A 17,149-nucleotide genomic window follows, 5' to 3' on the forward strand; every position below is an offset into this window, starting at 1 on the left:
AGTGTATTGGTTTTTTGTGTGGTGTCATGAGAGGAATTCCAGGAGATGTAGAAGCCAGTGTGTGTGTTCTTACAGTGAATTTTGGTTTTAAACTGTGTGACTGATCTAATAATGTTCAGGTTAAGAAAAGATAGCTGTTTATTGTTTTCGTGTTCTTTGGTAAATTTGATGTTGGGATGAATGGAGTTTATGTGTTCAAAGAAGTTAGTGTGTGTACTGTAGAATTGAAAGCTGCAAAAGTGCCATCAACATATCTGTACCAGTATAGTGGGGGATGAAGTGCAGAATGTATGGCTTGTGTTTTGATCTGGGTCATGAATATATTAGCAAGAACAGGTGAAACACTATTGCCCATACTTAAACTTATTTGAAGAAGATATTCATTGTTGAAAATGAAGTTGGTTTTAGTTGTTATAAATTCTAAGAGAGAAGCAAAAAGTGTGTTGGGGATGTGGATTAACTTGTTCGGGTCATTAACGTAGAGGTCGAGTGTGATATTGCAAGCTTCATTGGAGGGAACTTTAGTGGACAGTGACACAACATCAAAACTAGCCATTAAGGCTTTAGAATTTAGTTCGTCTAGTGTATATTTGAAATTGAAGACATCTTTAAAAAATTAAACTGCAGATGTGTCATATGGTGTGAGAGCCCAGGCTATGTATTTGCCAAGATTGTAGTTGAAGGAAACATATGTGGACAATATAGGTCATAGGGGGCAGTCCTGTTTGTGTGGTTTTGGAATGCCATAAAGTTGTGGTGTGCGTGAATCAGTTTTATGTAGATAAAAATAAAGATCATCAGTAATTAAATTATCATTTTCATTTGTAATAAAGTTCTGTTTAGTTGTTTTTCATGAGTGTTTGTTGGGTTGTTTGGGATGGCTTTGAATTTCTTTTCATCGGAAAGGATGTTGTTCATTTTGTCGATGTATTCTGTGTTGTTCATGATTACAATGGTGTTGCCTTCATCAGCTTTTAGAATTTAATGTTAGTGTCTTTTTTCAGATTAAAAATGGATCTGATCTCCTTACTTGTGAGGTTACTTTTCAATTTACGGGATGGGTTGACTATATTAATAGTCTAGTTCGAGAATTCTTTAAAAAAGTTATTTAAAACCTTGTTGAAATGTTATACATTTGCTGTTATGTTAAACTTATATTAAAGTTTTTCTTCATTAACCAATAAAGCCATCTCCAAGCATTATTAGACTCAAAGTGGGTTCCTTGTCACGAAATTAAAATACAAATATATCCCACTCAACTCAAACAGACCGGCACACCTCAAACACAGTAACTTCCTCAACATAAAGACATTGAGGGTAAGTGCAAAAGAACAAAGAGGAGCAACCTACAAGTGCAATTACCATTACCCACAACACCAGTGCAGTGAACCTGAGGCAAAATGAGTGAGGTACCAGGCACCCCCTGAACATGAGTGAAGACTTGTGGTGATTGGTTCAGCTCTAAATCCAAAACTAAACCACTGGAAACCAACTTCTATATGAGGGTAAGATGAGGTATCCCAATCAAAGGAGTGAACTGAATATGCATATATGCCAGCACACCACATGTGTGAGTACATCAAGTTGATTGGTTCAGCTCTAAATCCAAAACTCAATTGTGGGGGTAGGATGAGGGATCCCGATCACTCGATATGTGTGAGGACATATTGTGATTGGTTATGCTCTAAATCCTAAACTCAGGAACTGACTCCAAGCTGTGGTAGGAAGAGGGATCCAAATAATTATGATGATTCAGCTCCCTCATCCCCTCGGATAAGCCTGTGCAGAGATGGAGCATCTTTTTTGGAGGATATTCATCAACTACATCAGCAGAACACCACTGCCCTACTCTCAACTGAATGGAGTCATTACTGATTTTATTGTGTATCTCTCATTCAGGAGGATACCTCCATGGTCCACCACCCCAGCAGCTTGGAACTGAAAAGTGGTAAGGACTCTCATATTCCACTATAAGAAATTTTCACAGCAATGACAGTGCAATGGATGACTATGAAACCCTATTTTGAAAAGCAGACCAAACCTGATTTATTAAATCTAAGGAATGGCAGGGATGGGCAACAATCCTGTTTTGCTTTACTCATGAAGTCCATGGGTCAGTACGGTCTGGAATGAGCAATATTTATGAATCAAAGATATCGCAAGGAATAACTTACAAGTGATCTGCATATATAATAGTAAAGAACAGTGTGCATTTAGTGGCCACGGAAATTATGAAAGTGAAGTAAACATGGCCCTACAGTGTAGATTTGAGTACAATTCTATGTGATTGAAGTATATCTGGACAGACACCACTCGTCACAGAGCGGGATCCAAATCAAAACGTGGGATAGGCCTCAGAAAAATATATACAATGGAAGAAAGAAAATGTACCCAGTTATAGTCACACAAAAGTTTGAAGAATGGCAACAGATGGAAGATGGAGTCAAAGAGGAGAAGGTTGGGCCTGATAAGTGTTGAACAAAATGCCCAAATGGATAAGATATTGTGTAGGAAAAAGGAAGAATTTCTCCTTGACCAACCAACCAACCAACCCACCTTCAGTGTGTTGAGCAGACTCCAGTTCAGAATGAGCCAACAGAAGCCAGTTGTCCATGTAATGGTGGAAGTGCAACCCTCAATCATGCTTAAGTCTGACAAAAGCCTTGACCACCTGGCAAAAGACATATGGTGCTGTAGGAAACCTGAAATGTAGAGCACGAAATCGATAAACCACCCCATGGAGAACAAACCAAAGGTAGCATCTCGATTGCAGCAATATATTAATATGCAGATAAACATTCAAGCCATTGACCTTGGTCATCTGTAAACATGGAGAAAAAGCCCACCTTAGGGTAAAAAACAATTCCATGGTAAAACGAGGTAGCACCAAGAAGCGACTGAGGTATGATAGATCGATCACAGGATGTCAGTCTCTGGTTTTCTTGGGAACAACAAACAGCCTGGAATAAAAACCCAGAGAAGAGTGAATACAGATTCAGTGGCATTCTGAGACAGAGGATCCTGTACTGCCTCGGACAGATGTTCACATGTGGTAGGATCCCGAGGCAAAAGAAAAGAAATAAGGGGAGGAAGTGGTAGTCAAGCCCTTCAGATAAAACCTGAAGAACCCATAGATTCCTGGTAAAGTCTCACCAAAGATGAACAAATTGGGATAAATGAGCCCTCACTGGACCAAAACCAACAGGGTAGTCACCGATACTGTTGGCAGCATGACACTCAGCATTGAATAAAATGATGAGAAGAAGATCCCCTAGTAGAAGGAACAGGTAAGGGATGAGAAGAATTAGGACAGTGAACAGAAATAGGAGATGGTCAAGGCTCTGTGCAAGACAAATGATCAACTAATAATGAAAGGGTCAATTGCTGTCTCACGGATTCCACTTGGGATTCCAAAGTTGCTGGAAAATCTCCAAACACCAACCGATGGGGAAAAGAGGCCAGGCATAATTCTCTAAGATAAAGTGATGGCATATGATGGCAAAAATCGAGTCCCTCCCCAAAAAATCCCAACAACAGAGGAACCACGTGTGTAAAGAAAGAACTGAAGTCAACAAATATACCAACAAGGATGTAATTAAGACAAATGTATCACCCAGAAAAAAGCATTGGAGAGTAGATGTATGGTGAACAAGTACCATAATATAGATGTGAAGGTAATACTAAAGCACAAAATTTGGGCTTGGGACAAAAACACAGGTCAATCAGGATCTGCCCCTCAAACAGTGAAAATAGATTCCAGTTGCTGAGAATCAAGGAACGAAAAATCGACCTGAAAATAGGCTAAAGCAAACTCATACAAAGCCAGTGCCTTCACTTGATACAAAAAGCTCAGCATGAACCCCAATAACAAGAGATGGTGGAAATAAAATACTTAGAGGAAGGAGTATCATGTAACAAAGAAGGTAGAGAATTATAGGAAATTGGGAAGAGGGATAAAACAGAACATACCAGGGAAATAATGTCCAAAAAAGCAATAATAGGCCTAACAGAACCCACAGTAAGAACTGGAGAAGACACAGCAAATTAAGGTGGAGGAAAAAGGCTGTCAAATGTTTCATCATCCCAAACAGGTTCGGCTTGTTCAGGAGGAAGTTGGGCAACATCAGGAGAAGAAGTTTGGCTCAAATAATGATCAATCTCTAGACGAGTAATTGCCGATAATTCCAAAGTTGAGTCCCCCCCCTACACACACACACCTGAAACCTGAGTAAATGTGCTGGTATAAAGTACAACATCTGACGTGGTAACTTGCACTTCAGAATTCATAATGAAAATGAAAATCAAGCATAATTGTGTTGATAAAGAAAGAAAAGCATGGAAAATTGATTAAGTTCCATAACTGGGTAGAAAATTAAATAATACCATGACTCAATGAGGTACAACTTAAAACTAGATAAAATAAGTAGAAAACTGGAAAAATAATCAATGCAAACATTCAAACACAAGCACTGCCAAACAAGAAGTAACAGTTAGCATTGAAGGAGTCATGAGGGAGTCACGTGTGTGTGGTGCGCATCTATTGGTGAAGGTCTGTTACATGTTAATTTGCATGCAAGATGCAGTTAAACCAGGGGTACATGGGAATGAAAGGCTTGTGGCATGCAAAAAAAATTTGTAAATAGAGGGAAGCACTGAATGCGAATAGCTATGTACTTGAGCAGAAGTAAGGTACCTTGTCAGAATTTTCATCAAAACTGCAATTTTCAAACAAATCAAAGGAAAGCAGTGGTTATGTAAGTTCCAATGACATGTGCAATAAGTCATATGGAAGAGGGGAGAGTGGAATATTATGGGTAAGTGACATATATGGTAAGCAAGTAAGTAAACAATGTTTGAATATTTTGAGCTCCATTTTGTTGACAATGAATTCAAACTCAAGAACAAACAGCTTTCAGTATTTCAGAGGTGAGGTCATATTTTAAGTTAGTTTTAATTCAAAAAATTTAAAATATATAAAAAGACTATAAAATAACATATTTTTTAAATCAAGTTCAAGAATGAGCTTATGGGAAGATAATATAAGCAATTTTACAAGTTAAAAATTCCCTAAATGTTTTAAATTATTCTTAAAGCAGAAATAAACAATGGATTTTGTTATTTTGATTATTCATAATCTGTACTGAAATTGTATTCAAATATTCAACAATGAAAACATCATACATTTTTACTGTATATTTCTTGTACCTTGGTTATTCAACTTGAAAGTAGTTACAATATCAGTAAAAAATTTTACAGGCTGTGTACATGAGTGTTTGAAGATACTGAATAATATTTGCTATTAGTGCACTGTATAGAGATATCTTTGAAAATAACCCACCATAACACACCCTATACGATATATACTTCAGTCAACTTGGCTATGTCATGCTTGGCTCTAATTGATAATTTCTGTTTAAGTTATCATTTCAGTTCAGTTCATCTTTAGTGGTTTCACAAGCATTTACCACCAGTTGGAGTCATATTTGCGCTTATTTATATTTAGCATTGTTAGTTTCTTCATTCAGAGATTTGAAACACAATGAAAAGTTCTAATAATTTTTATGTCAAACAAGTTTTTTGCATCTGTCACGTGAACTGAGTTGTTTTACTAAAAGTTTTTTTTTACCTGATTCAAATAATTGTGCAAAGCATCATGATAGTAACATTACGAGTTATAAACATCATGTAATGTAGTGAATACTGAACTTGAGTTGGCATCAGTGATTAAAATGGCATTTAATGTTAAGATGACAGATAAACAGACATCAGGATATGTATTCAGTTTGTAATTAGTAAAATTTGACTGTACTTTCCATTTGAGGCTGTTTATAACATGAGGAAAGTCCTCAAAAATTTAACATTAAAAACCAAATATTTAAATATCAAATTTTAATTTAAATATTTGTAAAAAAGTATTTTTATTTGGATATTAAAATACTTGTCTCAGCTTTAATTATTCCTGATATTTTTCAAAGACACAACAAATAGAATAATATAACAGACTGTGGACTAAAAGAGATCATTTGGTACACCCGCCCTTGATAAAAAGTAAAAACATTCAGCCCACACTTTATTTTTCAGGAAATCATTGATTCCTCTCATTAACTCTTTTAAAGCAATAGCTTCCACTACTGCCAACAGCATTTTTTTCCATTAGCTAATCACTTTATTATGAAAATAAAACTGTCTTACCTGGAGCCTAACCTGTCTTTTATAAATCTTAAACTTGTACCTTCTCATCCTATTGTCTTCAGAATACAGTGCAAATAAACAAAGTCATTTATCCTATCAACCTCCAGATAAGCTTCTAAATTTTAATAAGATCACTTTTTGCACTTCTTTTCTCAAGAGAAAATAAAAAAATCTTAAACCCATCCCTTCTATCCTTTGGATTATCCTAGCCTTCCTCTGAGCCCTTTTCAATAAATTAATATCCTTTCTTAGTTATGGAGACCAAAGCTGTACTGAATATTCCAAGTGTGGCATAACTAGTGAATAGATCAGAGAGAAAAATTACCTCTTTTGACAGCATGTCTATAAATATTTCCTAAAATTCTATTAGCTTTACTAATGGCACCAAAGTACTGTCTTTATGGCTTGAGTGACTTATCCACCAATGTGGCATGATCCTTTTATTCAGTCATACTATTGAGAGGGTTCCCATCTGTATAAAATGTGTGATCCAAACTTTCATAACCCTAGTGCAATATCTTGCACTTACTATCTTTAAAGGTCATTTTCCAAATATCTGTTCAACTTAACTACTGATCTAAGCCCTTCAATACATGTAGAAACACCAAAGAGTTTAATATCACAAGCAAATCTTACTAATTATGTCTCTATCAATGTCATTAACAAAACATTAAAGTCCGAAGCACTGACCCCTAAGGCAATTCTATGATAACAAGTTTGACTGAACTCCATTAATTACAACATTTTGCTTTTTGTCATTCAACCAATCTGAAATCTAACTAACATTTCCCCAACCCCTGCCAATGTGATTTTCTTAGCTATTTTTCTGTGTGGTACCTCATCAAAAGCTTTTTGAAAATCTAAATACATTAAAGCTACGTCCTTTCCATCATCCACATAACAAGTAACATCCTCAAAAGAAGTTAAAAGATTAGTAAAGTAAGATTTCCCTTTTGTGAATCCATGCTGGCTTTCTTTTATGATATTACATTCATATTTCAATAAATGATTTTACAAAGCTTCTTATATCAGACTAGAATTCTTCCCAGAACAGAAGAAATACAAACTGGCCTATGATTTCTAGGGCAACTCTTATCACCTCCTTTAATATAGGAGTAACATTAGTAATTCTCCAATCCTCAAATAATCCTTACTGTTAGTTTTAGCCAACTGTTTCTCACAGGCTCTTTTAGATTTCCTAACTTATTTTTTTAACCAAAGCCCTAGTATTCCTATATTTCTTTAAATCTTTAAACCAATTTGAACTTTTTTAAACTTATTGCATTTATCCCTAATTCTCTTCTTTGTGTCTTCAGTAAACCAATTAAGCTTGTCTTCCCTGTTATCCTTTTCCTCTTTTTAAGATCATGCCTAATTTGAACTTAGGCAATCTATTTTAAACATTTTCCCATATCTGTGTCACAGCATCTTTTAACTCATTGTCCCAGTATTCACTAATGATAAATCTAGTCTCATGAATTCAAAATTGTTTGTCTGAAAATTAGGAACAAAAATTTAATTTATTTTTATATTAACAGGTAGCAGAGCATCACACATAATTATGTAATGCTGATGCTTTAAATGTTTGCCAACTCTACTCTTGCAACTATACCATTATTAGTTGTAGTAATTAATCTAAAATGACATCCCCATGTGGTTGGCTCTCTGATCAATTGGTAGAGAAAATCATACTAAATGACTTCAAAAAACAAATCTCTCTTACTGCTTGACTTCATATTAACCAAGCAAAACTTAAGCTCCCATAATTATTGCATCAATATTCTTCTTATTAACAACCCTAATCTCATTATATAATTTCTCATTGACATCAACTATCTGATCACTTGTCTATAACAACTGCCAATTAGAAACTTTATACCCTTAAAACCTGATTGTACCCTCTACATACAACTTCAATTTCAACTATCACTTTAATATCTTCAGTTTCAACAGGTCATAATTCATCTCTTATATAAAGAGCCATCCACTCTTTCTTTTAAAAAATATATCTCTATTAACCTATAAGTTTCCACAATTCCTATCATATCACAGTCTTCAAATGTAGAGCTATGAATTCATCCATTATGTTCCTAACACTCCTAACATTAGAATAACAGCAACTAAACTTATTCTTGATTTTACTGTTTAAGTCTGAAAATTTATCTTTAAAACAGTTACTTAACTTGTTATACTGTAAATCTGCTTCCAAACTCCTTGTTACCCTAGCTATCCTATCAATTTGTTTATTCTCAATTTCCCAATCTTCCTCATCATCATGTAAGTTTAGTTTAAAGTATCTTTAATGCATATCTTTACAGCTTCTCCAAACATCCTACTACCTAGCACCCTTAAGTGGAGCCCATCTCTTGCATATAATTCATCCTTACCCTGAAAACTACACCATAAGGTCTAACCAGTCTACCTGTAACTAAGCATATCCCTCATAACATTTCACTTATGCCTTTGATACTGCTTATTAATTTATTCCCACAGCTAGCCTGAAAGAGAAGAACAGGCTGTACGTCTATTTTTATCACTAAACGTCTGAAATTCTTTATACTTTTAACCCTTTCTGGACTGGGGAGGTGGTGTCATCATTGACATTCCTTGATGTTTTCTTCTTACAGTGAAAATACTTAATCATGAATTCCATGAGCCTTAATAATAATTTACTAAATAGCATATAGTTTTGACTTTGAAAAGAATCATATGATTTTATTTACCTTTCCCATCATTATTTACATTGTGAAATTTCAAAAGTTTTTCATGTTAGAATTTAATTTTGTTTATTGTCGACCAGAAAGTTCCACTTTTTACATAGATACTCACTTTCAACTTTATTAGTATTTGCTAACATATTTCTTTTTATACTTTATCTTGACAGTTGCAATAATCACCACTTCCAACTATAAATCATAAAAAATATAGTGAAACTTACAAAGATTCTTCAGTGACCTAACATTTAGCCTATCACAATGGTCAGGCTAGGTAACAATATTTTTGCTAATGATATTCTTGGTTAAGATTACTCTATATTTAATAAATATAGTTTCTTATCAATAAATGATAAATTTTCATATTTATCCATGCTATTTTAATAAACTTAACAATAATATTCAATAAATAAAGATTTGAGTCATCAGAATATTTTGCCTAACTAGACTTATGTGATGTCTTGTCAGAGAAAAATTTCTGTAGTTTTCTAACAAATATAACTTAACACAAAAACATTTTCAGAAATAAAAAAATATCTAAGCTACATGTATAAAAAAAATTCCTAGAGCTGTGGTTTGTTCCTATAACTGCTAAAAATTTGCTGTTGTTTCTCTTCAAGAGCTACAAATAATCACTTTCCCACAAAACCATCATATTAATTTCCACACTATTTTACTAATACTACACTGATGTCAATAGTTTGTGTGTTCTATCTAATGGTATTAAAACTTTGCCTGTAGCAGTTTTCAAAGTTAATCTTCATTAACCCTATGATGCAGTCCTGAAATACTTTACACTGTTCCAGTGGTTGGATCTAGGAGATTCTTACACGCAATATTGTATATTTGCTCAAAAAAAAGATGACTTCTACAGAAACAGTTGTCACCAAATTGTAGAGGAATAGACAGATGGTCATGGTAACATTCACATCTATGATAGAATTATTGCACATTAAAAATCATGATGGGTCTCTTGGAATCAGGATTGCATTCTAGGGTTAATAGTTGCTCAGACCACATGTTGTGACATCAAAGCATTGTAACAAAAAGTTTCAAACATAGAAGGAAAATCATGAGAGAAACAAAACTTAGCTTATTGTATTCTCAAGGAATGACACCTTTTTAGCATATAAAAAACCTATATTGTGGGATGGGTAGAAAAAGTCTAAACAAATCTATAAGCACCTTGTTTACACATAAGTCCTCAGAACTGTGCAGAAATGTAAGTTTTTAACATTTTTTCTTTGTAAATTACACAAAACAAATGTAACAAAATATGAATTTAAAATATTTTTGAGTTAAAATTGTTGAAACAGAGTTAGAATTATCATTTGGGATTTTATATGCAAGGGTGCACTCTATATCTGAAAGGTGCTGTCTGGTCCACACAGGGTTAATCATCTCTCCTGATTTAGTCTCCATTGTCATTTGCTTCTGCTTTACTCCCAAAAGAGTACACTTTTTATACCAGCAACAAAACTGTCAACATGCCCAATAATGTCTAGTACTTTAGCACTTAGCAAGCAGAATCTAGTCCTGGTATTTCTACGTTCTTCAATCCTCACTACAAATAACTTTATCATTATGCACATTTAATGAGAGTTCCCTGCTGTGTAAACCTCTTAATCACCTAATTTATCATTTCAAGCAGCCAAAGGTTCAAATCTACAACAGAATGGTACTTGAATGCTTAATGAACCTGCCTTGTAACCTTAAAATTTTTACCACTGTGCACCCTTGTAAAGTCAGCACTATCATTCTCACCTTGCCCAAAAGTAACCATTACTCTTACTCTATCAATTTTGTGTCTTGTTTCGTTAACTTTTGCTCCTAACCTGTCATTTTCCCAATTTTACCTAAACATTTAAGAATATTGGTGTCCTGGTTGATCAGTCTCTTAAGCTTTCCAAGCAGTGTGCTGTACTAATGGCAAGGCAAATAAAATTTTTAATTATATCTACTAAAATATTAAATGGAAATCTAAAGAGGTTATAGTTTCATTATATAGGTCATAGGTTAGGCCACATTTGGAATATTGTGTCCAGTCTTGGGCTAGTTGCCTTCAGAAAAACATTGAAATGTTGGAAAGGGTTCAGAGGGTCCAATAATACTTACTTCCACTCACACTACATCTATTACTTGACTGCTAGGCTTCCTTTGCCCATATAAACATTGGTCTGAATTTTTCTTGATTGTTCCAGTCATTATTCCCCACTTAATTGCACTTGGTGATATTTGTCACATGACACTCTCAACCTATGTCAATGCACCCTCTATCCTGGTATCATATATAAACACCTCATTCAGATAATATTATCACTTTTTCAAGACTGACTCAATCCCAGTCTCTAACACTAGCTCTTAGTGGGGAGAAAGGGGTGGGAGAGTGCGAGATAAGGTAAGTATTATAGGAAATACATTTTCAATTTAAGAAAATGTTAACTTCCAAAACATACTTACCTCCTAACACACTACAGCTAGATTCCCACATTGATAAGGTGGAGGGGCCAGTGACCGCCAACTACCACTAGACAACAAAGGAGGAATGGACAAGGTCTGGTTAAACCCCATGCCAGAAACTGTTACACGGGAATTCATCAACACATTTTTTTGTTCCATTGTTTTTAATCGCAAAAGAAAATCAATGAAATATCGACAATGGGAAAAAAACAAACACCAGACTGCTGTCAAAATTCTAAAAAAGAAAATGCTAACCACAAAATATAACTCCTAGTGCTAGTGTTTTGTCGAGAAAAAGTGATTATATTGTCGACATACAGTGCTTATATATAGTACCTGCATAAAGGGCATGTGAGGACCAGTGTAAAGTTTTGGAAATTAGATATTGCCAAGGGCAGTCATGTGGGGTATAAAGACTGAAGCAAGGGAACACGATGTTTAGATAGCAAAGATGAAGATCAAGAAATAGCTATAAGTGTCAATGGAGGTATATATGTTTTGGAACAAACTCTGCTCAAAAAAGGACCCAGGATGGGGCTACTCTGCTTTTGGAACTATGAGGAGACAATGGACCCTCTTCCATAAACAATGTACTGAACCAACGATGATCAAAAAGAAGAGCCACACTCAACCCAACTAGATAGAGGAGTGTCAAATAATAATGAGTAGGATCCCATGTAGGCTGGTGCCTCTCCTAGCAACATCTAGGAAAACATCCAGGGACCCAGGATGGAGAACCCCCAACTTAGCCTTCTTCTCAAAGAGTGAAGAAAAGTCACTTGACACTCTGGAGGAATAACCTCTGTCCACCACCCCAACAACTGGAAACTGGGCATGGTAAGGACTCCCCAACTCCACTATAAGTGGTAATGCATGTTGGGGAGTCCTGAGGAAGAATGCTCTGGAAATAAGGCAATAGGTGAACTGAGTTCCCTAAATTTTTAAAAGCAAACCAACCCTGATTTATTCAATCCAATGATCGACAGGGATGGGCAAGATTTCCTTATACTTTACCCATGATAGTCCATGAGTGGCAGTCCAGCATAGTACAGTAATACCACCCAGTCTGATTCTAGATAGTTATGTAAAACATCTCGTTTCTACAGAACTTGTTGCAACCTAGATGAAGTAAATTGTGTCAGTGGTTGTTAGTGCAGAACTGGTTTGATACAAGCAAACCTGCCTGGACAACACTCACCACAGAGTGGGATTCTGTGAAAATGAGGTAAGGGACCCTGGAAAATAAAGAAGAGACAATATTAGTAATGAAGATACTCACGTCTCCATGTAATCTAGCAAAAGTAGTTAAGATCCTCAGAAGAAGATACCGCCAGATCATGTAAATAATGTGAGATAAAAGTATTGGAGGAGGTCCACATACCAGCCTGCTCAATATCCTCCAGTGTGCAATTCAACTGGGCCAATAAGGACATATAAATGTGATGAATCTGAAGAGGCATGACTTGCAGAAGACTTCTCATCTCCAAAGAGAGCCAATAATAAGCAATATGGATCAATTTCCATACCCACTTAGACAAACTAACTAAATTGAAGGATCCCAATGAATGAAAAGTTGTTGTCTAGCACCTCTAAAGGAGTTAATGCAGGCAACATAACACTTCAAGACCCTCACTGGACATAACAAACTATCGAGATTCAATCGGTCATAGAAGTGACAAATAGTGATCAGATGAATTGGAGAAAAGGATTTATTCCCGTCCTTGACTGCCAGTGTCTTAGGGAAGAAGAACCTGTCTGAGTAAAGGAGGACGCAAGTAGAATGATAAAGCATCATGTGCACATGCAGTGCAAACAATTCTGACAGGTGAAATACAAAGGCTAGCAGCAACAAAAATAAACCTTAAGGGAAAGGTGATATATGGTACATGGGGCTAAGGGCTCAAGTTGATGTTGAAAAGGAGTATGTAGTGCCACTGTAATATCCCAGTTAGGTAACTGAAATGGACTTTTGGGATGAAGGACCTGAAATGACTTGAGGAGGCCAAAGAGTACTGGAAACAATAATAATTTTTGTCTCGATTATCGAGAGTTAGTTGATCAGGGAAGATGCAAAACTCTTGTCAAAGAGCCAGGTCAAAAAACGAGTTATGGTTGGCACTTCTGATTAAAGTAGGTTCAACCTTCTCTAAATACACCATTGCTGATATATGTGCCATTTTCGTTGGTAAATGTACATTGTAGGATTAAGCAAAGACTGAGACAGATACATGGTAACCTTAGAAATTAAATCACAATGTCATGCAAAGGGCTGCATTACCTCTATGCATGAAGCTTGAGCTTCAGGATGGCTGTGTATACGATGTCAGATCATGACTGCCTCAATCTGGCGCTATTAACAGGACCCGACAATGGGTTGGAACAAATTATACCTTGTACCTTGGGTAACATATAAATCAGTGGGAAGTTCTAGAGGTGTAATCCCATCCCATCCTGACTGAATGCATCTATTACCAATGCCCAAGAGTAAGGCACCAGAGACCAAAATGGTGGTAGTTGGGTGTTACAATGAGTGGCCAAAACATCAATCGTCAGTGTTCCGAACTTAGAGCAAATCCAATAGAAAACCTCACAATGCAGCATCCATTCTATCAAAAGAATTTGTTTGGGTCAAAACAATTGATCTGCCACCAATTCATCACCCCTGGAACCTGGCAAGCTAGTAGGGTGATATGATAGGAGTGGTCCCAAGAAGGAAGATCCAAGGTTTGAAAACAAAGAGACCTAGACCAAGTACCCCCTTGATGGGAATTGTAAGACACCACCATGGAATTGTCAAAATTAAGCCTGATAATTTTCCCCTTAATAAGTCCAGACCATGAGACATTGCCCTTTGAACAGCAAGAAGTTCTAAAAACATTGTGTAGGAAAGCCTCGTCGTCCATCCATAGGCCTCGGAATTCCTAATTGTTGAGATATGCACCCCATCCCTGAAGTGAGGCATCTATGAAGATATGGATCTGTGGACGAGATGGTGGCATAGGAACACCTATTGTAGTATTGTTCCGATCTAACTACCATTCCACATTAAAAGATGATGATACTGAATAAGGAAACAGGGGAATCCAGTGAATCACTTTTCATGATCCATTGGTTGCATAAAGGCCACTAACTGGAACTCTTGTGTGGTCATTTCAAAGGAATGAGGGATTCGAGTGATGCTCAGATCCCCGACAGAAAAGAACCATTCATGCAGTGGGAGAATGAGAGGTGAGTAAGAGTCAGACTGCTTGTTCCATAGCTTGGAGCGGAATGGTAGTCTGTTGAGCCCAACTGAGATACGTGTTGAAAAAGATACTCAGACCGATGATATATATTGGTGGGGTGAGAATAGATTTCTCAAGTCTGATAATGAAGCCTGCCTTGGTTGCTTCTGAAACTAGAATCTGGGTCTGATGTTCTGCTAACTGGCGAGATGGTATCAGCAGTATCAAGTTGTCCATGGAATGGTGTGTGCACTGACCTAGGAAAAAGAGGTGATGAGAGAAAAACTTGTACAATTCAGCTGAACACATATGGTGCCCATGCTAGTCTGAAGGACAGAGCCTTGAACTGCAACATCTGACCCTTGTGTACAAAACGTGGATAGTGATGGGATGCCACCGCTATGGAAACTTGCAAGTAGGAGTCTGCGACATAGAGCTTAGACAACCACAATTCTAGTAAAAAAAAACAATGCAGAGTGAGGAATGACTTTATTGTGAATCTTGGAGGATAAAGAATTGATATAAATGAGAAAGATTAATGACTGGATATCATTCTCCTGTCTTCTTGGGCACAACAAACAGATGGGAATAAAACCCTGGTAGAACTGGCATGACTCTCTCCACTGCCCCTAGACCAACAAAACTCTGATAGCTCTAGAACGATGTTCCAAAATCTGAGTATCTGCAGCAGGTTGACAACAGACTCTGTTCTAGAACCCCAAATTTCCAGGAGCAGGTGTATACTTTGAGAGTCTGAATACGCATCCACCTAGCAGTGGTTGGGTAAATCATGTAGTTCCAACAACCATGGCAGGCAAAGCATAACTATCCCTTCACATAAGCAGTAAACCTCCCTGCATGAACTACATTATCAGTGGATGGAGATAGAAGTAAGTATTCATTCTCAGACATTTCAGTTATCAAGAAAGGTGCAGGTCTTAAAAGAAACCGGGAAAAGACCCAAAACATCATACTTCATGGACCAACTGAAGAAAAGGATCCAGAGGCAGCTGATCCAAAAGTGGCCTTGTGAGAAGTCAGCAGAATAAAGGAAGGCACAGGAGAAAGAAAGTCTAAATTCTCTCCGTAATGTCCAAGATCACTCTCAAATACAGCCTCAGAGCCTCCTTAAGAAACACCACCAGACTGAATATATGTCTCCATCTCACTACGAATAAGGTCACTGACAGTTTCAACTTAGAGTGACACTTCCTCCCCCAGAAACAATAATCCTGGAATTTATGATGTATATTGGCTTGCCAACAATTTTTTTTTTTTTTAGGAAAAGCAACTAGGTAATACGAAGAATGCCCAAAGTATCTCCAATGGTCATAGGACAGAGAAACCCATTAGTGACTCTTTGTAAAAAAAACAAACGATAATATTATCTAAATGAGGTGCTTATATACAGTTCCAGGATAGAGGGTGCACTGACATAGGTGGAGAGTGTCACATGAGAGATATTGCCAAGGGCAATGAATCGGGGAATAAAAGACAGGAGCAAGCAAGAGAAATTCAGACCAATGCTTAGATAGGCAAAGGAAGGAAACCTTAACAGTCAAGTAATAGCTGTAGTGTGAGATGAGGTAAGTATACTTTGGAAAGAGAAGATTTAGAGGGGATCTGATTGAGGTGTTTAAGAATGTTAAGGGAATTAATATTGTTGATGCATTATATGTTTTCATATGGGAACCATAGGATTAGGGGACATACATTTTGGCAGTGGTAGGAGTAATTTTCAGTTAAGAGTTTTATTTTTATAACAGGGTTGTTTGCCTTTAGAACGGGTTGCCTTTAGATGTGGTGTAAAAGTAAATTTAAAGGAGTTTAAGGAAAGGCTTCATAAGTAATTGAATAATAAGGACTGGCTTTGAGTGCTCTTTTTAATAGTTTAGTTTAGTGGATGGGATAGCCTAGATGGACTAATAGGTCCCTTGTTGTCCTTAACTGGAACTCCAGTATTAGCTGATTCTTTGATTATGTCAGTTGGTATGAACATATCACAAGCAGCATTTGTATTTACAGTAGAAGTAAATAACTTTTAATTTATCTCTTATTAGTACGATTTAAAAGATATGACACATTTTTCAGTTAATATTATAATATAAAGATCTAAGTTATAACTAATAAATGCTCTAAATTTAAGATTTTTTTGTACTTTCATATACATTATCACAAAAGTACTCTAAATAAATATTTATTATACAAACCTAACATGATAATCCTTTGTCAAAAATACTAACAACACATGTAGAAAAAAGAGTGAAATTTCTTTACAATGATCCAGAGAAATTTCAAAAGTTGCTTAAATCAAGTGCAATAAAACTAAATGATTATAATTACAAAACACCAAACAAACTTATATTACTGTTAAATTTCTTAAAGCTGGATTTATGTCAATAATTTATAGTAATTTTAAGAAATCATATCATTATATAAATAAAGATTTTAACTCTGAAGTAATGCCACTGTTTATTAAAAAAAGTTTAAAGCTTTTTATTTTATTATGCTTCTAAAAGTGCATTATTTTCTTTTCAATAAATAAAGGTTTGTTCGTTT

At 36.0% G+C, this 17,149-nt stretch overlaps 2 protein-coding genes across 2 annotated transcripts in view; both read right to left on the bottom strand.

Annotated features, from left to right (window-relative positions):
- LOC106457322 overlaps positions 1 to 17,149 on the bottom strand; it is a 168,395-nt gene that overhangs the window by 149,430 nt on the left and 1,816 nt on the right. The window lies entirely within an intron of this gene.
- Positions 14,606 to 17,149, bottom strand: part of LOC111085298 — a 7,275-nt gene continuing 4,731 nt past the window's right edge. Inside the window, exon 3 of the mRNA XM_022383195.1 lies at positions 14,606 to 14,847. Within this exon, the coding sequence (XP_022238903.1) occupies positions 14,606 to 14,847 (242 nt within the window). The remainder of the gene's footprint in view (positions 14,848 to 17,149) is intronic.

Source organism: Limulus polyphemus, unplaced genomic scaffold (assembly GCF_000517525.1).
Source record: "Limulus polyphemus unplaced genomic scaffold, Limulus_polyphemus-2.1.2 Scaffold316, whole genome shotgun sequence".
Lineage (NCBI taxonomy): Eukaryota > Metazoa > Arthropoda > Merostomata > Xiphosura > Limulidae > Limulus > Limulus polyphemus.